The 27,378-nt window shown below is 42.0% G+C and overlaps 2 protein-coding genes across 2 annotated transcripts; both read left to right on the plus strand.

Annotated features, from left to right (window-relative positions):
* Positions 1–337: 337 nt before the first annotated feature.
* tmem205 (transmembrane protein 205) lies at positions 338–3,689 on the plus strand. The gene is made up of 4 exons (XM_075454317.1): positions 338–454; positions 1,702–1,808; positions 1,903–2,066; positions 2,222–3,689. Exons 2-4 carry the CDS (start codon positions 1,709–1,711, stop codon positions 2,522–2,524), a joined length of 567 nt encoding a protein of 188 aa, XP_075310432.1. The 5' UTR covers positions 338–454; positions 1,702–1,708; the 3' UTR covers positions 2,525–3,689.
* A 6,198-nt stretch (positions 3,690–9,887) lies between these two features.
* On the plus strand, positions 9,888–25,578 carry rab3db (RAB3D, member RAS oncogene family, b). Its single transcript, XM_075454316.1, has 5 exons — positions 9,888–10,249; positions 16,324–16,560; positions 21,785–21,903; positions 22,276–22,400; positions 22,497–25,578. The coding sequence occupies exons 2-5, from the start codon at positions 16,324–16,326 to the stop codon at positions 22,682–22,684; spliced, it is 669 nt and encodes a 222-aa protein (XP_075310431.1). The 5' UTR covers positions 9,888–10,249; the 3' UTR covers positions 22,685–25,578.
* The last annotated feature ends 1,800 nt before the right edge of the window (positions 25,579–27,378 follow it).

Below are 27,378 nucleotides of genomic sequence, written 5' to 3' on the forward strand. Positions count from 1 at the left end.
CTTTAAAAAACTTAATTTCAAGAAAAGTTGGGATTTTTTTTTCTGAAATGCAATAAATACTTGAATCCCCAATCAGACACATGTCCAAGAAATTATTTTCATTGTCTTCATTGACCAACGTCATCGTATTGAAAAAACAAAATTGACATTTGGTCAACATCACAACACAAAGCTGATGTTCACCTGTGTGTACATTTTAATAACGCAACTGTGTGCTCTCTAAAACTACGGGAGGGGTTGTGAATGTAAATATTGCAAATGATGAACCAATTAAAAATTACATAACAATAAAGTTTTAACTATCAAAGACTCCCATTGGTCTCTCTTTAGTCGAGGGGCGGGGCGTGTGGACACAGTTGTATGACAGAGGAAGAGCCAGGCAGCTGCCTCGCCTTCTGAACCTTACGCACGTTGAGAAGTGGAAGTTCATTCAGAATTACGCGCTGAAAAAAAGGTAAGCAATGTGACTGAAGGCAGGTGTAACGTGTTGTGGTTGCAATTATCCAGCTGAAGTCGTAAATGAAGCCAGCACCGCTGCTGACATTATGTAACTGTCATAGCTGAGGGGCTATAGCTGGTTAGCTTGACGAGCAAAGTGTCAGCGGCTGGTGTCCCCGGAGAGGTCTGCCTGCCTCCACTCTCTTTTGCTTTTACCGTTTTTTTGCCGATATGTTGCCTACAGGATGCTTCTATTCTTAATGAACACTGACGTGAAGTTCGCGCTCTAACTTTGGTCTTATCTCATGCTGGGAACTTTATCAGGTCTGCTACATAAGTGGACAACCACTCACAGTGCGTTTATCTCTGTGGACCTTGTTTATGCTGATATGAAATACATGCAGTGCTGTGCAGGCTTCATCCTCCCCTCATCTCTTTATATTTCGGCTTCCAAGGAGCCAGACTCTCTTGTAGTGTTTTTAATGTGGTCTTGAGCCATAGTTCTCGAGACTGTTAACGTTTTTCTTTTGACATTGGCTGCCTGTCCTTGTCACTGACCATTTTCTGGGGCATGTGAATCATATAGCTCAAGGCATGAGCCAGTGTTGTGTCTACACATAACGGACTACTTAACAGAAAGCCTATTAAAACTTGAGTTTGAACTTGATCACTTGTCCACAGTGAAAAGTTTACAAAACATACATTTTAAGTACTGACTTATTTGGTTTCTTGGTATTAGAGTTCAATATTAAATTTGACTACAAACAAGTGGAACAAACTGCCAGTGGAGATTAACTTTCACCAAATGTAGACATTTTTAAATCCAGGTTAAAAACATTTCTTTTCTCATGTGTCTATGCATGAAATCTGCACGACATCTTTTAATTTATCTGGACTGTTGCTTGTTTTTAAATTCATTTAAATTATTTTATTTGTTTCTCCTTATATTCTTTTATGTATTTTTAATGCTTCTTCCACTCCCTGCTGCAATGCTTTTATTTTATGTGAAGCACTTTGAATTGTTTTGTACATGAAATGTGCTATACAAATAAATTTGATTTGATTTTGAACATATAATAAGCATTATTATATTTATTTAAGAGACAACTCAACATAAAACAACACAAAAAGTTTACTTTAGATTTAGTTAATAGTTGTAATTCCTGTAACTTTTGCACATGCTCGCATAGCAATCGGATCTGTGAACCTCAAACAATGACAAGTTACCAGGATCATGTAGGCTGACCGTATTTTTTTCTCAAGCGACGCCATGGCAACAGAAGGGGAGCCAACAGATTTGGTCAAAGTGTTGCACCTGATGGTGCTTTCCTTCACCTGGGGCATGCAGGTCTGGGTCTCCTTCATTGCAGGTAAGAGTCGCACAAACAGAGGAGCCAAGGCTCCGACATAGTGAATGCGTTTCTGTTTCACCTCTGATTTAGACTTCTTTTTTTGGGCCTGCAGGGTTTGCACTGATACTGCAGGTCACGCTGCACACCTTCGGCCTGGTACAAAGTAAGCTATTTCCTGTGTACTTCTACTGTCTGCTGGGAAGTAACTTTGTCAGCCTGGCTGTGTATGCTGTGTACCACCCCAGAGAGCTGCTGGACTGGCACGAAAGTCTGCAGGTTTGAACATGGATTCCATCTGAACATTTAGAAAGAGCTGTTAGCATAGAAGCGCCAACAATACCACACTGTGCCGTTCGTCATGTGGGTGATTTTGGTCAAAGTGAGCGTCGTGAGCAATGACGTCGTTTTTCTGTGCTCTTTTCAACTTCCAGATGGTTCTGTTCTTTGTGGCGCTGATCATGTCGGGTCTGAATGCCCAGTGGTTCGGTCCAGCGGCCACTGAGGTGATGCTCCAGATGAGGGAGGTGGAGGAGGAGCATGGCTTGGGGAACCAGGTCGGTCTGAGCAGCCAGAAGGAGCAGTATGCCAAGCTTAAAGAGCAGGACCCCAAGTACAGAGCTTACAAGAGCAAATTTGGGCGTTACCACGGGGTGTCCAACCTCTGCAACCTGATAGGCTTCATCTGCACCACTACTAATTTGGTCTACACAGCTTTGAGTTTATCCACCATTTAGAGAAGGTAGAAGTCGCAGTGTTTCAGGTCCTCTGACCTTCATCAGCTAAAAGTCCTGTCGTTGTGGATGGGGTTTGGACGACCACAAGAGTGACTGAAAAAAGTAATTAAAAGTTGTCAAAAAATGTGCAAGATCATTTTTGCAAAGACATGGACTCAAATGAAAGTGTGAATGGCATTAAATAATTTTTAGTTTTGCATCGCTTCATCCTCCCAAAGTGTCTCAGTGTGCCTGTAAGTGAGCGAATTCAGCAATATGGAAAAGAAAGTACACCCTCTTTTATTTCTAAGGGTGCACACGTCAGGATTTAATAAGATATCAGCCGGTCCTCAACAGTTTTTTAGATGAGGTAAATACAACCTTTGATTTAAAAAAAAAAGAAAAGAAAAAAAGACGACACCTGATTGTGCCGTCATCTGTTCAACAAAAGCAAAGTCAAAATGCAGAAATAAGTGTTCAACAACTGAGTAACCCCATGATTCGTGACTTGTAGAGCCACCTTTAGCATCAATAACTTGAATTAATTGTTTTCTGGATGATGTTTATCAGTTTCTAACATCACTGTGGAGGAATTAAATCTCCGAATAGTTTGGAAAATGGCCCTTCCCAGCAATGATCTTTCTAAGATCAAATGTTGTTAATCACCTTATTATAAGGCCTGGTAAGGACCAGATTTTATTTATTTATTTTCAGTTATGTCCTGATGCATGACACCTTAGAACATGACTGTGTGTGTACTCTCTTTTTCACATGACTCTTAAGTGCTGCTCACTTACCTGGCTGGCAGTAGGGAAATTGTGACTTTGTTGGTCCTTGTTTGAATAATGGGTCTCGCAAAAAGGATTTTGTTTTTGTTTTTGCTTTTTCATGTTTTTTATTTTTATTTTTTTAATCTACATGACATAGTGAATCACTTTGCTCCCATTTGAAAAATGTTTTTTAAAAAACATACAATGAAATAAACCACCAAACTTCTGCATTATGCATATCGTTTCCTGTCGTCTCCAGCAGGGGGTGACATTTAGACATATTTTCAGGCCCATTGCTGAACACAGCATGGCAGACTTAATTTCTACGATGTTGTGCCTTTTTATATTGTAACAGAAATGTGTTTTATTATTGTTGACACTGTTGAATTAACACGATAAATGAGAGATTAAACGGAGTGTTGTTGTATCTTTTTAATCGCACTCACTGGTATCACTTTAAATGTTCCGACCTATTGCTTTTGTGTTAACTGATGCATGTGATTTGGATCCATATATGCTCAAACCAAACACCTGTGTTACCAGAATGCGTTTGGATGGACGCTGTCCTTTTAATCCTTTTTGTTTCATACCATTGAGTGGAGCCAGACCCAACAGACTGTGCCTGGCTTCAGAATAGACAGGATTTAATGTAATTAATGGTGATGCACATCAGGTTTTTCAGAGGAGCAGCCTTGAAGGCAGAGAACAGTGCTTTGTTTGCAAGCCACAGGATCATTGAGCTGCTATCCTCTTCAGTTATAGCAGCACTAATGGTTTGTAATGGAGTAATTTCAATATGAAAAGCATGAACTCAAAGTAAATGGTTTTACTAATGCTACCAAATGCTAATTAATGTTTTTTTGCTTTGAGCCTGTGATTGTGATTTCCCTCATAGCCACTAAACACACTGCACGGTATGAACAGAAAGAATTCCCTATGGACATAGTGTAAGTTTTTTTTTTACCTTTCTGGCATGTCGGTGCACGTTTTGTCTGGTCACATACACTACAAGGAAGTTAAATCAGGTGTCTTGAGGAAGCAGATCAGGGTGCCTGGCGTTGTGGCATCCGGAAATACGCCATGTTTAACCAGGGAACAAGTTTATCCACTCTGCTGTCAGTGGCATGGAAGGGAGATTTCAGATCAACTGTTAACACCTTCAATACAGCTTGAAAAGTAACAAAACTGTTGGCTAGACTAAGGTGCTGTTTACACATACCCGGGTATTTTGATAGACGAAGACCTTTCCCTTCGTTTGTGCCTTTCGTTTATACACAAACGGAGTTTTTTCCTCCGAAAACGAAGCTAAAAAAAAACTCCGGCAAAAGTGGAGATTTTTTAAAACTCCGTTTAGCGTTTGTGTGTAAACTGGTTGAAAGAGACAAAAACGGAGTTTTGGGAATGGAATGAGGAGTTGTCGTCATAGTACAGAGCCCCGCCCCTATCCGCCATGTTGGCAGGATGCTAGCGTGAAAACGCCATTCTCTCCGTCCATTGTTTATCTGGCAAGCATGGAGGTGCTAGCAGCATTTCTGTTGTTGAGAGCTATACTCGCTTGTGTGATTTTGAAAATTACAGTCATACAATGTATTGAACAACAAAGACATTTTTCACGGCTTTAGCAGTTTTATAGTCCAGCGCAACGTGTAAAAGTAGCTCAGTCTCGCTATCAGTCCACACACATGAGCCTGGCGCCATATTTTCTTCTTGAAAAGGATCCGGAAGTTCTTCCTGTCAGCGGTTCTCTATTAGGCTTCTGATTGGCTTGTGTGGAATTCTCATTGTTCTAACACTGCCACCGTCAGGCTTGGCGTAATTTAACAGCTCTTGATAGTGTATTTATGCGGATCAATATAGACGTGTTTTTTTTTAAAAACGGGGCTGTGTGCACCTAGTTTTTTTTGCAAACGAAGGTTAGAAAATATGCGTTTATCAAAATACCCGGGTATGTGTAAACAGCACCTAACTAACCCCCCCCCCCAAAAAAAAGAAAACACAACTAAAACATGGACGTGATAATAGATCGTGAAAAGAGTACTTTGTGTGCTGCTAATATTCTTCATCTCCAAAATCAAAACACGAGGAAGTGTGAGAGCAAAAGGAAGTGTTAGCAACTCACAGCAGACAAGTTTGACTATTCATCCCTCATGCCTGACTCACACAAGGAAGTGAATTCCTAATTTTTGTGAGCAGGTGAAAATTAAAGACGCAGTTGTACACTTCCAGCAGATTGCTGCTTGTTCAAGGTCTGTTGTTTGGAACTGTAGTGATACTGCAAAGCAAGCCTACAGCAATCTGTTGTGTTAAATTTATTTTATTCAATTGTCCATAATGAGGAAACGTGGACTAATAACAATTGTCTGGTTTAAGTGATGGATGAAGGACCTGTGCAACATTTAAACACAGAATAAATCAGGAGAGGACTACTTTCCTCAGACTGACTGAAAATGTTAAACATACTTATTGGGATCTTTTTTTCTAAGGTAAACTGATACCAAGTTTCTTCTGTGGTGCTAAAACTTGAGGTGCAGCCTAGCTTGACTAAAGGAAAGTGCAGAGGCCTCGCTGTTTGGCATTAAGTTAATGTTTATTCAAGGGATTCTGTGGTGTGTGTGTGTGTGTGTTTGCACTCGGGATTACATGATGGGAATAGTTGCATAAGAAAAGAAGACTGATTTTCTATCGAGGGTAAACATGTACGGCTAGCAGCAGTGACTTGTTAGCTGGCTTAGCATAACGAATGGAAACAGCAAACCAGGCCCTGTTAAATCTCTTTCATTTCCATCCATCCATCCATCTCAAAGTAAATGCTTAATCCGTCGGTCGGGTCGGGTCGGGTCCCAGCAGTCATAGGGCAAGAGGCAGGGTACACCCTGGACAGGTTGCCAGTCCATCACAGGGACAAACAATCACTCCTAAGGACAGTTTTAGAGACACCAATTAACATAACATTTGGACAGTGGGAGGAAGCCAGAGTGCCCAGAGAGAACCCACACATACACAGGGAGAACATGCAAACTCAACACAGAAAGGCCCCAGCTGGGAGTTGAACCTGGAACCTTCTTGCTGTGAGCCGACAGTACTAACCACCGTGCAGCCCTCTAGTGGAATTCTAGTGGAAGTTGTAGAAAATATAGGTCAGTTTAAATGTTGCATAGGATTATTTTGGAACAAAGACTCCGACAGAAAATCCGACGGATTGGGAAGAATAAAAGTGGCAGCCACGATAAGAGCTGTTAGAATTCGCTAAATGTGAAAGGGATACACGTTTTTTCTTTTTAAGCGGGTTGTGGGAATCATGAGCAGTTAGTGTCCAGCCTGCAGTAGAGAGCAGTGTGGGTTTCCAATGTATCCTTCCGCTGATCAGCTGTGATCAACAATTCAGCTAGCCTAATCCCAAAATACCAACTGTGAGATTGTAAAAAGGAATGAAAAGTTTGGGAAAACATAATTACCATCTTTTGAACAAAAGCAAAAGCAATGTCTAAAGTCTGACCTGACTCCTCACGAACTCCGCTGATCTGTGGCCGGATAGGTTGGCCAGTCACCAAGCAATGACATTAAATAACATGGACATTCTTCAGTTGAAAAAAATAATGACAAAGTAAGCAACTGTCTGATCTGTTTGCCTCAACAGCTATGAAAATGTTTAAGTTTGTGTTGTTTTGGATGGAAAAAAATTCACTCTTTTGTGGTGCCATGAGTAGCTCTTCGCTTTGCTCTGCTGCCAGATTTCCTCTCAGAATTCTCCACATTCAATCTCCATTTTATTTGGACCATCGTCCTTGTAACACCTTGCATGCGCGAGAGGTGAAGTTATCCACTGATGTATGTTGGATGCCACAATCCTATGGATTGTGTGAGAAAACGCTTTGGACATTCTGTCACTTTCTCTGTGGGAGATCATTCACTGCACAGATGCTGTCTTCAACTCACCTGAATGATGTTTGTGTCAGATAATGCTGTGGTTATAAACATATAGATTTTACTAGAGCAGAGCAACGGTCTGGAAATACTTCAAGTGACCACAAGTTGATACTTTGTCTTAATGGGCTACTTTTCAGTCACAATTTCTGACATGTTTAGCCATCTGACAGCTCTTATCATGGCCACCACATCTGACAGAAACTGAAAAAAGGTGTGAATGACAGCAGCATTATTGGGAATCTAGCTGCATCAAGATACGGCAATAAAGATGTTGGAACAGCCTGGAAAGCACAAATATGTACCACCTTGTAAATCTTTGAGCAAGTAATGCCCAGGAGGAGGATATCCAACAGGTCTGATACAACTTCTGGGATATGCTAGGTACGCAGCGACACAGAACAATGTGGAAGTTGTTCGGTTGAGAAAATAATAGACAACGGTCTGAGGCGATAGTGATGCAGAGTAAAAAAAATCTAAAATGCAGCGTTCACTGAACTGCTATGACGTTTTTGAGGTTTAAGTTGTTTTGGGTAGTAAAAATGTATTTTGTTCCTGCTGTTAGCTGTTAGCTTGGCTCCCTCATGAGAATTCCTCCCAGCTTCTCCAAACATAGAGCGCTCTGACCCCTTCCGTATGGTACTAACGACACATAAGTACTTAACACAACCCCACTACCAAAAACCTTAACCATCCCTTTAAATATGTTGTTTATCCATTCACTTTTTGTGTACCTTCTGGATGTTGCCAATGCACAGGTTGATTTGGTATATAGAATTACTTCTTGCAGTACTATGTTAAATGCAAAACATGCAGTAGGTTTCCTGCTGTGCACTGTAATTTGTTGTTCCGTGCATGTAATAGCATGTGCATGTATGTGTGTGAAGCACTGTGGATAAATAGAAATAACTGACATTTATTTACATTTATTAAAACATGATAACACAACCTATACAGGTAATATAAGCTTTGGAAAGTTAACCAAATGCCCCCTTGTCAAAGCTGTTTTCTCATCCATTGCTGATGTTCTGGCACCAACCTGTAAACAGGTTTCAATAATCGGGAGGTAATCCAGTGTGCCAGGGTTGTGTGACTCTAATTTTGGCATTTGCCGCAGTTTGTGAAGTCGAGTTTGACAAACTTTCTATGGGGGCTTAAAGTGCAGCCAGCAGTGGCTTTACGCATAGAGAATTTGGCAGCCTCCTTGAATCCTTTCACTATATTATGCACTGTGGATGTTGAAAGACCAGTTAGGATTGAGTTTTTATTGTTGCAGGCAACCATTTGAAATGCATTTTATATATTTTCTAAATACTATTAAGTTGGTCAGCGAAAAAAACTAAAACATATTTCCTTTGAATTTGTGTCTGTATGTAAAGGTTAAAACCAATTAACAAATAAGAGATTAAAGACTTCATTGCATTTTGGAAATTTTGTCTGATTTTCTTGGAATGAGGTTTGACTGATTATGAATATATATGGACTCGCATTTGTTTAAGCCAAGTGCGGCCTCTCTTAAAATCTTTTGAAAGATATCATTATCTTGAAATGACTAAGTTTGTTTTGTGTAATATTTGGTTAATTATGCAACTATCTTGAGAAGGCTTGCTTTTAAATAGGTTCATATATTTTGTTGATTTGTTTTCCTGTCTCAGCAAATATTGGGATTGCCTTTATGGCACCTGCCTGAAGCATAATCTGCCCGCATTTAAGAGCAGACATTTGCTAAACCTAAGGCCGCAAAACAGAATTACACATGTCTTGACTTAATGCTATAGATCCTCCCCAACTGTCATCACAGCAATAATGAACTTTGAAATTAGGTGGGGACTTGGGAACCACATATTTTGGAGCTTCTGTTCTTAGAGAAACTAAAGCTTGTTTTCTCATAACAGGTTACTTTATGTCATGATCTAGAGAAAAACAAAAGGCTGAGTTCCAGAGACAATAAGATCAATTAACTTGTTGTCATGTGAAAAGGAGCTTTCGATAAGAGTCTATCTCAGTAATAATCTACTCATAATCTCGAAATAGCATCAAGATAAATAAATACAGGCAATGCTGCTCTCAGTTTACATAGTCTACATGTATGTGTGAACTTTAATTTTAAAGTATCTGTAAAATGCCCCTTTTCCTTTGAACTAACTACATTTATGGCCTACTTTTATATGCTCTCCCTGATGGTTGCCACTTTTCAATGTTCTATTTACGTTATTGATCCTTTGTTATTCTCTTTTGTTGTACATAAAGATAGGGGGGGGGGGAAGGAAAAAGTAGTTATTGCACTTACCTCTGAACAAGTGCTCCGTCCATCTTTTATATGCAGTTTAAGGTAGTAGGCCTAACAGCCATGGACGTAAGTGATATGAATGTTACTAAAAAAAAAAAAACGAGAGATAAGTAAAGGGAAAATTTCAAAATGGGAATTGTTCTATGGGGTTAGTGCAAAATTAGGGAGGAACCCAGTTAGTCCCCAGGACTAAACTGAAAACTCACCTTAGGCATAATGTGGTAAATTATGTGTAACTAAATCTATAGTGGAAAGAGAGGTAAAACAAACATAATATACTTAAACCTAATATCCTGAACACACACCTGAAGTATTTACAATATATGCTCATGGTTTTTGCTTAGGGTGTGTGCGTTAGTGGCGCTCGCACGCACACGTACAGTACGCCCCGCGGACAGCCCTCTCTTGCCCTCGCGCTGCTGACGGTTTGGCAGCTTGGTAACCTTTAACGGCCGCGTCACTGTCCGCATCCACTGTGCCTCAGAGGGAAGCCCGGCTCCGGTACCAGCTTTGTACACAAACCGCGAGCCGCTCCGGTCCGCCAAACTCTGGCTTACAAGTAGCCTCTTACGGAAGAGAAGCAAGTCGGCAACTGCGGCTTTAACTCTGGAGCAGGAAGGATTTTTTTTTCTTTCCAAGAAGCGCTCTGAGAACAGTTTCTGATAAGCTAGTTCTCCTGGCACCTTACGGTTGGACGGAAGATAGAGTCGAGAGTCGACAGGGCACCGAGTTGGACCGAGTTTGTTTCCCCACCACAAGAAGGTAAGTTTCTGGGTTCAGCGAGGTTTTTTTTTTTCTTCACACTTCCTTCATGTCTGACTGCTTCTAAAAGCCTCAGTCAAACTCACATTTTGTCCATTTTCTTTATTTTTATCTATATTTTAATGCCAGTAGGTCTGTCTCGATGCAATAAAACATGTTTGGGTTTAACCCGGGTCACTTATTATTCTTTACATTGTTGTTTTTGTATTTTACCACAACCCACACAGCAGTCATGTCTGAGTCCTGATGGTAAACCTATGCTGATGATGTCTCAATCCTCCTAATTACAAAACAGATGTGACAACTGTCAACTAATCGATAGTGGTCATTTCCTGTTGCTTCAGACAGCCTGCTGGCTCCTGGCGCTGCAAACAGTGCCAGCTGAAGGACCTGAATCTACCACCATTAAACTCTATACACTGCAATGGCCCGTATTTGTTTTATGGGAGATACTGTTGCCGCCTTGTGCCATAAAAGAGTTCCCATTCTCATCCATTCTGCTTCCCGGCAAATGGAGAGGCTCACTACACCGAGCATGTCTGCCTCCTCGGAGATGACTGGTGCTGATGTGGGACTCCTTATCAAAGCCTGCCGCAGGTGCCCAGTGTAATCTGTTCAGCCAGTTTTGTTTCTGTGTTTGAAAAATAGATGCAGTTGTTGCCAGTGTCCCCATATGTCCCCGTAAACATATATGCTTCTACTTCTTTGCCGGCAGACACCCCGAGCGGCGCAGTAGACCTAAAGGACACATGATTTGGTTTTGATTTGGTATCTGATCTGAAAGCACATACAGAAGTGCCTCGGGGACCCTCAGGGAGTGAAGGCATCATGTGATTTGGGGATTTCAAATCCAGTGTCTTGAGAGATTATAAAGGCGCCAGAGTTCTGGCTGGCGTGCAGGCCTTTGTGTAATACCTAGAGAAAACTTTTCAGTCTAAAAGGCGTTGTGTTTAGAGCAAATGCGGCTGGGCAAGGTTGTGAAAGGGCATTGTGTCATTTTTACCACTGTCAGGCAGTGTTTCAACATGACCTAGCAAACAAGATAGCGCAGGTTGATGTGTAATGATGAAATGCCTGGATCTCATGGCTTTCAGTGGGTCTTAAAGTTTTTATACATCCATCACACTATAATATGCGTTTTGGAAAGTATACATGAGATCATTTTGGCTTTGACATTTGTCATTTTTTGACACCAAACTGGACTATTACTGTACTATTATTCTGTCGGCAGTAGATATTACAGACACTAATGATCCTCTCCTTTAATCTTTGTAGCAGTGAGATCATAGATATATCTATCGCACCCCCATCAGGCCATTTAAAAGCTGAAACAACTGCCTGCCCTGACCGCTAATGGGTCTTGTAGGCAGCTGAGTCCCACTCTGGTCTCCACGGAGACGGGTCTCGCCAGACAGAGGCAATGCTCCGACGGATCGGCTTTGTGGTTGAAAGGATACACACGACCAGCTCACTTCTCTCCTTTTCACACCCAAAGCTGTGCAGCTGCTCCTCTCCTCCCACTGTTTGGATGAGTGACAATGAAAGGTAATCTCATACCTGCCCCCCCCCCCCTCCCCCCAGGAGAGATAACAGAGATTAAGGGTTCAAATGGAGCAGATGGACAGATGACATAACTTCCTGTAACTTTACAAGTCACAATTTAAAGACTTTAGTTAAAAAAACAAACAAAAAGACAATAACAAATCTTTAATCTATGCGTTACCTATCCTTGCTGACACACTTATGTGTCTTTGTGTGTTACTAACACTTCATAAAAGCATTATCCTCTGACAACTCAAGTGGTCAAACACCACAGGACAGCAGTCATATGAACAGCTACATCCGTCCAGGGGCCATCGCTTCTTTGCAAAGCAAAGCAAAGCATTGCCATACAACAGTTTTGTAATAGAAATGGCGCCATTTCTGATGGTCGGTGTCAAGTTTCAGATTTTAACCAGCTAAACACGCCGTCGCCCACTCGCTAAAACCCAGAAAGACCTTTTTCCAAAACCAGTGTTCGGTTTGTCCGTTCTGAGCTACCGTACGGACCGTACGGTGGACCTGCACCCAGTAGCGGCTCGTGGTCTGGAAAATAGGCGGGGCAGATGATCTGCATTATCAAAATGCAAGCTTTTATGGAGCATACGCAATAGGCCAATAGTCTATGCAACTATACGCAGGGGGAGATGTGCGCACTCGCATAAAAGTCTGCCATACAACAAACACAAAAGCCCCATGAAAATGAGCGAAGAGAAAGTTTGTGAAAGGAAATAATACTGCCTACATTTCAACTAGAGGGAAACTTGTCGCAAAGCATTACCTAGCATGGCTAATTTCATGGCACAATTCAGATGCGCCTTCCTGGACTCGTGTTTTTTTTGCCTTTTCCGAAAAATGCTTCATGTCACACACACCGACAGTGCTCCACATATCCCCTTGTCCCCCGTGCCAGGCGATTGGAAGAGCAAGCATGGGAAAACAGAACATTTTATTCCTATTGGAACAACCAGAGAGCCAGGGCTTTTTGTCATACCACGCACGGGAAAACGTCCGATTGAAAGACCTACCCTTATCCATTGTTTGCTGAACTATATTAATATCAGGTTTATGGGGGCCGAGGTTTTTAATAGCCAATTTTGTTCCCAAATCTAGTTCTCCAAGAGAAACTCAACGCCATTGAGTACAGGTTCGATGCTAGCAGCCATGGTTAAAACTTCACTCACTGTAGCCTACTATCAGACTGACTCGCTCCTGAACTTGTGCAGAGTAATATAGCAGTAGGCGGGACAGTGTGTAGCAACGTTTTTAGCTAGTCTTGGGGAAACCTAAGCTAGCAGACAAGTGACCTTCTGTACATGTACGAAGCTGTCAACACATTGTTTACTGTCTCAACATTGCTTTGCTCATCAAGCAAAGATATTTCATTAAATCACTCCCAGTTTCCCATTTTGCAAAGACTTCGTTCACAATCACTTAAACTTTGTAAGATAGCAACTATAAAGTAAAATCTTTACCTACCACAAACGTGAATCCGGATTAAACAGCCAATATCCATCATCAAATCCGACATAGTTATCCGTTTTATCCAACAAGTTTGTAGGGGAATTTGGCAGCACTGAAGTTCCCACTGGCTAGATGGGGGGAGTAATATATTTCTTAAACTCTTTGAGTCCTTTCCATGTCCAGGGCAGATCATACACCTGCCCCAATAGCATCTATACAGGCGCGCTAAATGTTACACTATATTATGCTACGTAGGAGCCTACAGTGATTCTGATTGGTAGAATGTGCTCGAGAGTTCGGCGGGGCCGGGCTTAGCTGAGAGCAGCCAGGCATCTGCCCTGGCCAGTGGCCATAGATCTAACGTTAAGCAGCCACACTGGAGGTAGGCTATATTTCAGCGAAAATAAAAACAGATTCCACTCGCAAAGTCCGTCACAAGCCACAATATGGTGTAATACGATTCCCACTGTGATTGAAGTTGAAATAAATATTTTATCTATAATTTATAATTATCTATATTTTATCTATAAAAGAAAGGTTGGGGTGTAGAAGGCGGGGCTCTGCCCATCCTGCCCAAATACAGCGGCCGCGGCTGCCTGCACCGTATATGGATTTGAATGTCTTTTTTTTTTTCTCCATTTAATTTGAAATAAATTAACTTTATATTTGTGTCAATGGATTTTCCTACATTTTCAAGTCATTTATGGAGAGAGAGAAAAAGGGGGCGTGGCCTAGTTGCAGCCATGGCCACAATGGAAATAAGGCGTGCCACCCCTCATTGAAAGATATGCCTTTGTAATAAATCCTGAAACAAATGAATTGTCTTTATTTGTTTTAATGGACAAATTTAACGGATTTCATAAGACTTGTATGTTATAATACTGCCTTTAATTATCTCCCGGCACTTTTTATTCTCATTGCTTATTATAAAATAAGAAGTTGTGGTTGTGTCAAACTGCTGCTTCATTCATCTTGTGTACGTTAAATGTAAAATTCTCGTGACTTTTATCAGCAATTCACATAGCACAACATAAGAAACTGCTCCTGATCCCATGATCCCATTTGATTTATCGGGGCTTACACAAACATGTCGATAAGAGTGATCAAAGCAAAGAATATTACACCCTACAGCTACTGTATGCGCCACAGGGGAAGCACAATAAGAGTAATGTGAGTGTGAGAGTAATGGGCTCAGGCTGGCCACACCTACAAACATTTTCAAGCTCTGCTGCTGCTCAGATGTGAGGAGGGATTTGCTGCTTTTCTCAATTTAATGTAGTTTAAAACAGAAGAATTCCTTTTTTTTTTTTTTGTCTTAGTTGGGCACATTTCAATTGTTGCTGGGATGAGATGCAGTTTTATGCCAGGTGTCTCTGCACTGAGTTTTCCCTTTTATGTACTCTAGGATCTCGTAGTGGCGCTGAGCAGTCACAGAGTAAATTATGCTGAACAACATTCCTCAGTAAATGTATTCAGGTGTTTGACTAACTGGTCTGTAAAATACTTACTCATGGCAACATTAGGTAAAGACTTTATTCACAGGTCACGAGGGCAGCAGTGCGTTTTACTCGATTGGCATTGATCTAGCTTGCAAGTGGACTCAGTAGTTACGTTTACATGGTCAAATTTTGATCAGATTATTCATCCAATCAGAATTAAAGTGCCTTATCTAAACATCTTAATCAGATTAGACTGAACCAGTTTGGCTCAGTCAGAATACAAGTTTGATCAGATCAAGTGCAGTGGTGCAAAACTTCTACAGTGCTCCATTCACGAGGGGTAAATTCGGGGAAGACTGAACGAGGCACGGTAAAATGAGCCGCGGAGGCCCATTTTCAAACTTCACATTTGTAGACGGCAGCAGAAGGAGGCCTGCTTCTTTCCTGTTTAGGTTGAGGGAGCAGCAGAAACACAAAAAACTGCCACTGTGCCCGTCGTCTTCTGCAGAATGACGAATTTAGAGTTCAATCTGCAGAACTGAGAAAACACGTTTTTCAATGTAAACATCATCAGTGATGCTCAGAGGCCCATTCAAACACGTAGTGATTTAATTGTTTGTAAAAATCAGCTTTAAGCGTCGAAGTTGAGTCTTCATCTTTGGATAAGCGCTTGACTAAATAATCCAACTGCATAATCCATTTCCTACATGTCAGAATTCAAAGCTTTTCTCCGTGATGAAAGTTCTTTCACTGATGATGTGAAATGTGGACCAACCCTCATTCTTTCTTTGGCCATCACCATGCACCACCACCTCATACCTGCCTTAGGTTCCATAGGCCGTGTATTAACACTGACTGACACTGACTTGATATTTCTACATCAGACTATCTGGAGATTAAACAATAGTTATTAAGTGGATCGATACTGGGCCCCCATCCCTTTGCAATAAACTCCACCTCCTTGCACCAGGTCACCTCTTGTATCACTGACATTGCAGATAATACCTAACTGTGAATCGCAGCTTCTCTCTCTGACATATCCACGTGGATGGAGAAAAGCCTCCGTCAGCTACACCTCTCTAAGACAGAGTTGCAGGCCATCCCAGCCAATACTCCTTAACTATCTCCCTAGGAAAGTCTCAGTCCAGGCTGTTCTCATTTGTGGTTACATATTGTTGGAACGGTTTACCACATACTACTACTACTGCTAATACTAGTTGGGGCATCACTCTGCCTTCAAGAAGTTTCTTTAAGACTCATCTCTTCAGGGAACATCTCTCTCCTCACACCTTTAGTACCCTAACATACCCAACCTGCACTTACTTGCCTTTATGCACCCTCTTTGATGGCTGTACTTGCTGTGCTTGTGTTTTGTCATTTGAATAGATTTAAATGAATGTAGCACGACACGCATAGACCAGATTTTCCTGCTGCATGTTGTTGAATCGTGAATGTTGGTCGCCACTTGAAAGTCGCTTTGAATGACACGGTCTGCTAAGCAACCGAATGAACATTTGAATCTGAATGATAACTGTTCGACTCCGCCCTTGCTGGGTTTGAGCGGTGTCAGCCATTCTCAGATGTTGTCTGCAGGCGAGGTGTTGAGATTGATTTCTACTCCCCAATATCTAGATGGCGTCAAATGACTCGCGGCTCCAGCAGCAACCCACACAGAAGGATGCGGCCGACCAGAACTTTGATTACATGTTTAAGCTGCTGATCATTGGTAACAGCAGCGTGGGGAAAACCTCCTTTTTGTTCCGCTACGCAGATGACTCCTTCACCTCGGCCTTTGTCAGCACCGTGGGCATCGACTTTAAGGTCAAGACTGTCTTCCGCAATGACAAGAGGATCAAGCTGCAGATTTGGGTGAGTGGATCAAAGATGTTTCTGTTTTTTTAATTCTCTGTATTACGGTTGATCGCTGCACTGCTATTTGTAGGCCAACAGAAAAGCATAATCAGCCAGTGTTGCTTGTCAGATTACAGCCTTAGTTAATAAACTTCCTCATGCTTGGTAGATTTAAAAGGAAAAAGAAAGAAAATGAGCATGTTAAATACGTGTTAGGACCAGGATCATTTTACTGATCAACTGTGCTGTGAGATGGAAGGATTAAAAGACAGCTCTCGAAGACAGTGTTTGTCTTTGTGAGGTTTGGCCATTGTGCAAGTGCAAAAAAAGCATGACTTCCTCATGTTTTCGTACACACTCTGCCTCCACGGGTTACATCTATGTCACAAAGCTTAATGTGAGGCTGGGTCAAAGAGATGCCCTTTGGGAATTTATTCATTCACATTTGATTTCTTTCCATAGATCTTCAGGGAACTGTGGATTACATGATTCTGAGTATTGCTAACAGAAATCCCTTTCATGTACAAGCAGCTGTGACATCCATCCTGCATAGAGATACCATTTAGAAGCTCCATAAATGCATGGCTGTGTTATTTGAGTAGCTAATACTTGTGGTTACCTAGTTTTGGTAAACCAAGTTGCACATTATAAAAAGGTTGGAGTTGCCTCGAGGCAATCTATATTTGCATGTCAGTGTGATCTGTTGGCTTCCTTGGCGAGGCTATTTTTTCATGAATTGGCATTATATGAATACAACTGTAATGAATTGGGCTGATTTGCATTGAATTAATTTAGATTCTAATTGGATTTCAATTAATTGGATCATGGACTTGTACTGGGCTTGTTTATTCTGTATTTAAAGGGACACTATGTAATTTCTTCCCCCATCTAGTGGTGCAATTTTATTTTGCAAAGTTGAATGAATTTGCTCTCTAGCGCCTCACGTTTTCAAATGTGCGCTGCAACTTCTTGAACTACGGCAAGCGGAATGTGTCAAGATTCAAGAAGCTATAGCTTCAGACTCAAGGTCCATACAAACAAAAATAAATCAAGACACACAGTACAAAGGATTACATAACACACATACAACAACACTATGAATACAGATGACAGATAACATGTCAGATAACATAACATCTCCTTTGGTGTGCAAGCAATGCAATTAGTCATATTCCGGGAGTTACCGGAAGTGACGTCGACGCAGCGTTAGCATTAGCCTGCGTTAGCAATAAATAAAAAATAAATAAACTCCCGGTAAACTTACAAACTTTCTAATGCCTCGTTTTGTGAGTTAAGAGCCTATGTATACTACGGCAGAAGTTTGGTAACAATCAGTGCATTATTAGTGGGATAATTTATGAGATAAAATCTATTTAGCATTTTTTTTTTTTTTTAAACTTTATTAGTGAATCAACAAAATAACAGTTTACAAATGTGAGCATAACGCCAAAAAGAAGATATGCAGGGGGAGCATAGGAATAATAATAAAAAGAAGAAGATGATGCACTTACAAAAAGAAAGCTAATGAACACAAAGACATATGTGCCAAGGAATAAAATCTATTTAGCATTAGCGGCTGTAAGCCATTTGGCGGAAATGACGTCACAATGACGTCATTTCCGCTTGCAGGCCTGGCGTTGGGGAAATCGCGATTCGAAGTGCTTTATGTCCCTCTCGGCACTTCGTCATTTTTCATAGACCGGAAGGACATGGCAGCCTCCATAGAGCTTACCTGCTCTATGTAGATACAGACAAGTTATTCTTCACTCAGGAGGATAAGTGAGATTTTTGACAGAGATCATTTTACACCAATGAGGACTAACTTATGAATGACTATGTTGATTTGAGCTAATAAATGACTTAATTTATTACATAGTGTCCCTTTAAAGTGCCTTGAGATGAAATGTTGCGAATTTGCTCTATATGAATAAACTGAATGGAATTTAATCGTCAAAAGTTAACTCGGTCTCGAGATAGTGTGAAATGTTTGTTGCACACGGCCATGCAGTGAACAAGACAGAGGCCGAGGTCCTTCTGTAAGCACGATGAGCCTCGGGTGGTTATTCTACTGTTGTAAGTGACAGTAATTTGACTAAAGACTGATGTTCCTCTTTTCTAATTCAGTTTCTCATTTCTTTTGAGCTGCAAACATCAGGATTTTTCCGAATTTGTCATTGTGGCATAAGATGGCAGCACTCACACAGCATTGTGGTGCTTGAGGCTTCCCACAGTGATCCCTTGTCCATGTGCTCATGTCACCTAATGATGAGTGATGGTTTTTTGCTGCTGTGGCGTCTCAGGGGATGAAAAAAAATCATGGGTGTCCAGCTTAGGCTTGCTCCTTTTTATGAATAAAAATTCCACCAGATTCTTTGAATTGTTTAATGATACTATGCACCGTAGAGGACGGCACATTTAAATCCCTTCCACTCTTTCTTTGTGGAACATCACATTTGGAGATCCTCTGCCCATCAGTGCTTCTCAAACTACTAATCCTTACTTCGATTTATTACATTACAGTAAAAAAAGACTATCTTTGGTTCGTGCTGTCTGCATTTGAATAAAAGTCAGAGTAAATGTAAGATAAATGTCATTCCAAACCGGAAAAAAAATCAGCTTATCAGAATCTCTGCTGTTTCCGTGTTGTTTTTAAATCTATAACCACTTACATGAGGGTGGCATGTGGCGCAGTAACACAGTTTATACAACGTGTTAACGTGTATCAGTCCTCGTAGCACACTACAAATCCTATTGTATGCAACTGCTCAAACAGATGATTCATTTGAACTAACAATCTGTTAGCCACTGTATGATAAACAAACACTGACCAGAATTCATCAGCAGCTAAGAAGCCCACACCAAAACACACACGCGGTTACCTACCTGACCAAACATGTGTCACTCATAAATGACATGCAGTGTTGGTGGTGTGTGATATCCTCCAACAGCTGAGAAGGAGGGTGAAAGAACGAACCCTTCTAAGCTTATATTGAGTTTTTAGAATTAGAATTAGAGAAGTTGTGAGAAGGTGGGCATATTGTGTGTGCCTGGCCCTGACGTCGCCACAGACGGCGCGGTTGAATGACAAAGAAACCTGGTATTTCCGAACCTCAGGAAGCAGAGGAAGTACCCTATCAGCATCTGACAGAGGCACAATGAAGATTTACTGCAGCGCTAGAGTAGCAGTGTGTTTAAAGGGTGTGGGAGCAGCAGCCATGTCTTAGTATGAACTCTCTCTCATGTGCTGTTACTGATCAACTCGGAAATTTCCTGACTGTTAAATTCACGTTAGCTACCATCTGTGAGTGGGTTCACCAGATCCTTAGGCAAAGAGTATTATTGATGAGCCCACTGTGGCAGCTGCCAGCCTCACTCTGTGTGTCATGGAAACAGGCTTGCCTGATACCACGCCGCCGTGGCCCTTACAGAGTTTACAGAGCTCAAGCATATGCCCAGTGTGTTCGCACTGTGTACTCGTATCGCTCGTCTCGCCTTTTTGTCAATGGAAGTGTGTTTCTGATCTTTAAGCAAACATGCACACACCTTTTGCACACTTAGCATGAACGCATCCACACATCTGTTGTGTGTGTGTGTGTGTGTGTGGAGTCCCAGGGGATGTGCTCCACTGCTTTGCGTCGGCAGCTGATACGAACCCCCGGTGACGCATGTTTAAAGAACAGGGGCCCAGTGACGTCAGAATATCTGACTGCGCAGAAAGCTGATTTAAACTCTTTCCTATCTGTCATCGCTCATGCACACATTAGTGTTTGGGCCTGTTTGGAGCTCCCTTGGAGACTGTCTGTTTGGTTAGACATCCCATTATGCTGCCAAATATTTGACCGCTTCTGCATGGATGAGATAAAGATGGAAGTGGAATGATTTAAACTGTACAAAAAACTAAAATAAAACCTGCAAGGCAGCCGGCATTGCCGTCTCCGCTGGGAGGATTTACACAGCAGACTACTCCGTCTTGTCCATTTTTTAGTTAAGTGAAATAGGATGATTTGAGCTTTCTGCCCAAGCGCAGTCCTCGCTGTAATGGAACATTCATGACCCTTATTGGCCTCCGGTTACCCGGACAACCCATTCCTGCTCCTCTTCAAAATGAGGGAAACATCAGAGAAACACTGAAACACACAGGCCGGAGATGCAAATGAAGGAGTCCGACGGGTTACCAGGTTACCACGACACAGGAGGACGGTTAGTCCACCATCTCAGTCCACCTGTTTGATCTTTTTGACGTAGAAGTTACGGCAGTTGCCTTTGAAGGGAATGATTGCAGGAAGCTTTCACTGATACTTTGCTTTTTTAAGACTCATTAGAAAATAAACCAAAATGCCAAATGCTTTTTTAATTTACATGGCCTCAAAGAACCCATGACTTCATCATCACCAAACCCTCTTTTGCTTGATGATATGGGAGAAACGTCCCACTTCTTACAGTTTGGTCACCCAACACTGACTCTTCCCTTTAGTTTTTCATTTCTTTAGTTGGCCATTTCTTTATTTTCAGGCATTTTGCTTTGAGTTTTCTGTCTTTGGCGTCTTCCTCGGTCGACCTTTATGTTTCCCTTTTACAGCCTGGGAACAACCAGCGTCCTTTGCCACACACTGAGTTGAATGACCTTCTTGAGGAAGTTTTAGAATCCTTTTCATAGTTTTCACTCACAGCTCTCCTGTCGGGGCCATGCTTCCTGCCAATCAGACAGGTTCCACGTCACCTTAAGCTCCAAAAGCACTCTCTTTTAACCGCAGATTCATTTTTTTATATTTAGACCGGTGCAGGTCTTTTTGCTTGTTTTAGAAAGGCAAATTACAAGAGGATTCCTTTATTTTTTTCTCTCTACTCAATTTAAAGAAATTCAATTATTCACAATAATTGAATGAAAAAGGACTTATAGGAACCAGCGAACTGGACCGCTTTATTCTCCCAGTCCACCTATATTCTGCCAGATGTTTCTGAATTCTAGCGTGACATTGGAGTAATTTGAATCGCTCCTTCTTTGGCCTAACTTTTTGCTCTACCTGAACTGTATCAGTGGCAACTCAAGGCTGCCATGTACCATAGCAGCAAAAGGTCACGGGTATATTTTGGACATCATGGCCCCCTTGTGGTGTACAACTGTGACTGAACAGAAATGAGGGATTTTACTTGTTTTTGTTGACTTTAATAAATATAAAGTGCATTAGACATCTCATCATTTTTAAATGTGTTCTATTCTTTTTCTTGTATGTACTTGCAGGATACAGCAGGGCAGGAGCGCTATCGTACCATCACTACAGCCTATTACAGGGGAGCCATGGGCTTCCTGCTCATGTATGATGTCACTAACCAGGACTCCTTCAACGCAGTGCAGGACTGGTGAGCAGCTATGTTTCCAAAGGTTTTTTGTCTGTTACTAAACACTCTAAGAGCAGATATAGTTGGTGTGAGTAGCCCCACCGTGTGGCCTGATAAGAAGTGTCACGTGTTGACATAAGTTGTCTGTTCTTCTTTTGGATTCACTGGTCCTCTTTGTGCCTCTCCATGTGAGCCGTGTCCATTCATTTCTCTATGTTTCTGCCATATGTGCTTTTACTCCCCAACCCCAGCAGATTTAAGATCTAAGCCGATCTTTACCAAATCTTCTGCTTAATTTATCCAGATCTGGAACTGGTACCGACTCTACTGTTCATGCATCTGTTGAAACCTTTCAATTGTGTGTCCTTCGGTGAATATGTTTCTGTCTCCCAGGGCAACACAGATCAAGACATACTCATGGGACAACGCTCAGGTGATCCTGGTTGGTAACAAGTGTGACTTGGAGGATGACCGGCTTATACCTACAGAGGATGGCCAACGGCTGGCAGAGGATCTGGGTAAGACCTGTTATTCACGCATCCGTGCACGCGTGTGTTCACTGCAAATCAACTGAAATCACACGCAGCTTCTCTCGCCCTCTTGCTCGCACCTAGGCTTTCAGTATTTCGAGGCCAGCGCTAAGGACAACATCAACGTGAAGCAGGTGTTTGAACGTCTGGTGGACGTCATCTGCGACAAGATGAACGAGAGCATTGAAGGAGAGGCCAACCTCATGTCCAACCACAGGAACCAGGGTTTTAAAGACTCACCTCCAGAGAGCCACGGGAGCTGTGCTTGTTAGGCCTTTTTATCGAGTCTCCCAACACACACACACACACACGCACGCACACGCACACGCACACACACACACGCTGTTACGCATCTGAAGAGAAAAAAATTCTTCTCTGTGCCCCAACCATGGAAAGTGCTGCACCTCTTCCTCTATCTTCTGCTTTGTACAGCTGGTTGAGATAATCTTGATGAGCTCCGTCAGATCCCTCGACTCCCCAGGCCCGGCTTAGGAGGAGGCGCTCCGTCTCCTTCTGTCTCTGTGTTCTCAGGCCTTCGCCTCTTTGGTGTAATGACTGTCCACTAAAACCTGCCCCCTACTCTGTCCCCACATCAACCTCCTTGACAGCTGCCGCTTCCTCCTGCGTTTGATATTTACAAAACATGAAAATATTTGTTTGCAGATGTATATTTATGTGACAAATATCTCTACAGATAGCTATAGATGGCTGGGGATCATACAGAGCTACTTCAGCTCTTTATGAATCCCTTTGTTTGGAAAGATTTAGTAGTTTTACACAGATGTTGGCAGTTGCAGCCTCACTCATGTGAGCTACATATGTATTTTAACAGCTGTTTTAGAATAGAAATAGAAATAGAAAAATACTTTATTCATCCCCCAATGGGGGAAATTCAAAGTGTAGGAATGAAATGTGTACCAAACTGACAGTAGCAGAGTGGTGCTGTATCTGGGATGCTCTGTTCTTGTTGATAATTATAGGAGGGAAGCATTATGTGAATTTGTATCCTCTGGATGCAGCAGTCGAGCTGTTTCCAATGTAAATGTGAGGCCAAGCTGACAGCTGCTGATGACGGCGTCGTGTTTACTGACCATTCCTTTAAGCCCAGTTTCAATTAGCTGTTGGCCTCCTTTTAAAGGGATTTTCTTTGTATGAAGTACGTATGATAATCCAGCAAGTAGTAGACAGATGTCAGAGCGACTCAGACAGGACTACTGATGGGGGAGCAAGCTAAGAGCTACTCATAAGGGAGTCACAAAAAAAGAGCAAAATGTAACCTTTAAACTTTAGAAGCAGTTCAAGGGAAAGCTATATAGACTGAATTTTGCTCCATGTCACTATTTTCTTAAATGAAGAAGGTCCATGTTGCTGTGAGTCATTGTACACACGTTAGCTGCCCAACGCATCCTGCTGCTAATCAGTGATGTTTGACTTGGTGGGCAGCTTACTGCTGGGCATAACATTTTATCGTCTTGTAGTCGGTATTTTGGGAATGGAGCGGCAGGATTGTGAGTCACAGCCGATCAGTGGCAGGAAACGCCGGGCGTGCAACGACATGGAGCAACATGGATGAAAAAAAAAGATTGCGATAATGTAAACAACTGTCTGATGCAAAAGCGACACGGCGTAATGTTCACCATATTCAGCGTTTGCGTGAACTGCTTTGAATTATTTTAAGTTGAAGTTATTTTTGGGGGGGACAAAACGAGTTCTTCTGTGGGCACGTGGTGAGAAGCTCTTCGCTTAAGCTCCCCTGTCAGAGTTCCTCTCTGCTGCTGGCAAGATGCTGTATGAAAAAACTGCTTGTCACGTAACCTGCCTCACATGCTCAATCATCCCACCGTACCATTCAAGGCTTTTTCTCCTGGACACACACTCTCAACACGACACACACATTGCTCCCCTTACTGCAGCATGGAAGAACTGTGGGCACGACGAGCATGTTGTTTGTAATAACCGAGTATTTACAAAGTGGTAAATAATCTTGTTTAATTTGTTCCCGACATAATGCTGTTCTGTTGCAGCATGGTGTGTGTGTGTGTGTGTGTGTGTGTGTGTGTGTGTGTACACTCAGAAAGGGAAGAACACTGATTTCTCAGACTGATAAGTTGAGGCCTCAAATGTGAAGGAGACTTTTGGAGACACACACAAACTCCTCCTGCTATCAGGAGGAGTTTATTCACTTTATACTCACTTTATTGTTGTAATATTTGTTATCTATCCTTGGAAGAGAATAAAATGAGGTTTTATGTCCATTCCACGTGTTTGCCACAATTTGATTGTACATAAATAGCTTTTGTTTTCCTTCATGATATCTTTGACTTTTCGGCAGTGGAATGTCAACCTTCTCCTCCCTGAAGTCTGAAACAGATTTCTTCGGACCGCTCCGTCAGTATGATTTGCAATACCATTTGACAAACTGTTATCATTGCCCATGTGCAGACCGCTAACTGTCAGTGTCGACCATAGCGACTGTGTAGTGATAGCACAGTGTGATGATATGTCCAAGCCCTTCACTCTGAGCAGGGGTTGGGGCACAGCCAGTGGTCAGCCCTCTCCCTGCTGTCACTGTGGTCGCATATCTCTCCTGTCAGTGTCTGCTGCTGAGTGGCGATGTGGTCTTTGCAGATATCAGATGGCTGCTGTGATGTCACCTGCACCACTCTGTGCTCTGATGCAGGGATCTCACACGGGTCATATACTCATCACACTACCTGTGTTACATAATCTGTGCGCCTCTGCGCTGTATTAAAACAACGAAGAGGCGCCTCAGAGCGTTGTCTGCGACCAAAGGAGCTTTTAAAGGTGGCCACTGCTTGAATAAAAACCGAATGTGCTAAGACTCATAAACAGTTACTGAATTTCGAACCACTTGGTTTGGTATGAGTAAAATTCTGAGAAACGAATGACTCTGATGGTCTCGTGTGAACACATTTGCAGCATCCAGAGCTGTTAGTTCTGGATCTGCTCTTTCTTTCTTATGCTTATGATCTTTGTTTTAATGTGTTTTATTGATAGTTGGTAGCTTTCTAACAGATGGGAGATCAGACCACTTGCTCCCTATTGTTTTAGGTCCTGTTGGATAAAAGCATTGTTAACAAGGATAAATGGAATATGTTGACATGTGTATGAAAATAAAGAGTATATTCATTAAAAAAGGGAGTCATTCTGTATCCAGCGTGTTTTATAAATCAGTCACCATGGGTGTAAAACCTGAAGCGTGCACACGTGGTTGGTTAATCTTTGTGGTCATGGCAACATCAGAAGTATAATTCATACTTCCTAACCCCAAACATCAGGCCCGGGCTTTCACATTTTATCTGAACAGCCAGAGAACCCCCTTCTAATACATGTTTCCTCATCGTCTTCTTCCTGTCACCGTGTGAAACACAACTTCCTCCCCTGTGCAGCATCTCGGCTGTCAACTCAAATGTTTCATTTGTCACTTAACGGTCTCAGAAGATGTGGACTTTAACATAGTCGTGTGAAAAACAACGTAGGCTGTCTCTCGATGTTAAGGCTTTACACATCAGGACAAAAATAAAATCTGATCAAAAAACCAAATGAAATCTGATCTGATGAAAAACCTAATCTGAAATTAGGTAAACACAACCTATGATGAAGAACACATATGACACAATGTCATCACTGATTTAACAAAAACTAAGAAAAAAAAAGCTGCGTTTGAAGAATTAAGCCCATCCTTCCAGCTTTAATAGGAATTAAAAGGCCAGGTGCTGCTGATCAAATGCAATTAACTGATCATTACCAACGATAGAGAAGCAATTTTTGCCACTCATATCTTCGAAGGGTTACAAGGTCCTTTACAAACTATTTTGAGTCCATCATTCTACAGAGAGAAAGATTATTCACAAGTGGAAAACATTCGAGACAGCTGTCTTCACAGGAGCCCAGGAGCAGCCGTCCCAGCAAGTTCGTCCCAAGGTCAGACCGTGCAACGCTCAGAGAAACCTAAAAAAAAAACGACGAGCTACATCTCAGACTCTACGGGCCTCAGTTAACATGTTAAATGTTAAAGTTCATGACAGTACAGTTAGAAAAAGACTGAACAAAGAAGACTGAAGAAAGAAAGACTGATAAAAAAGACTGATGGCTTGTTTGGACTGGTTGCAGGAAAAAATGACAAGTTGTTTACGGTCAACTGTTTGAGGCGAGAGAAGAAAGAAGCTCTGCTTTTGGACAGTCACTTTTCACAGGGGAGTATGTGTATGTGTTCTGGAACAATGTCCTTTCATTAGACGAGACCAAAGTGGAGATGTGTGGTCATAATGCACAGCAGCACGTTTGGAGGAAAACAAACACAGCATATCAGCACAAACACCTCGTGCCAACTGTCAAGCACGGTGGTGGAGGGCTGATGCTTGGGGCTTGTTTTGCAGCCACGGGACCTGGACACCTTGCAGTCATTGGGTCCACCGTGAACTCCTCTGTGTACCAAAGTATTCTAGAGTTGAATGTGAGGCCATTTGTGTCTCAAATGTATCATCTTTAAATGCAAGCCTTTATGTCCACTCAATCCCACTGTTCCTTACATCAGAACTTCTTTCAGACCAAGTGATGTAAAGAAGCGCTGAATTGGACAGGCAGGGATGGGCCGCTACGCCCCCCAGGGCTATGAAACGTGGTTGTCTGGAGTACTGATAATGCTGGTCAAACGATGAAAACATGCAAGTGCAGAAAGGAGATAAGAAACCGTTTAGGTCTGCCTAGTGCAGACTGAGCGCGCGCATGCGGTTTCAGTTAAGGCCCACAGCCGCATGCAGGGATTAAGTTGACCCCTGTTAAGTTTAACTCTATCTATCTATCTATCTATCTATCTATCTATCTATCTATCTATCTATCCATTTGCGTTTTTCGCAAACCCAGTTTGCTCGCTTTCTCACACACGTCAAACAGTCGTAAACATCAATGAGCGCGTGATTCCCGCCTACAAGGAGTAGAGTAA

This window comes from Odontesthes bonariensis, chromosome 21, assembly GCF_027942865.1.
Source record: "Odontesthes bonariensis isolate fOdoBon6 chromosome 21, fOdoBon6.hap1, whole genome shotgun sequence".
In the NCBI taxonomy this organism is placed as follows: Eukaryota; Metazoa; Chordata; class Actinopteri; order Atheriniformes; family Atherinopsidae; genus Odontesthes; species Odontesthes bonariensis.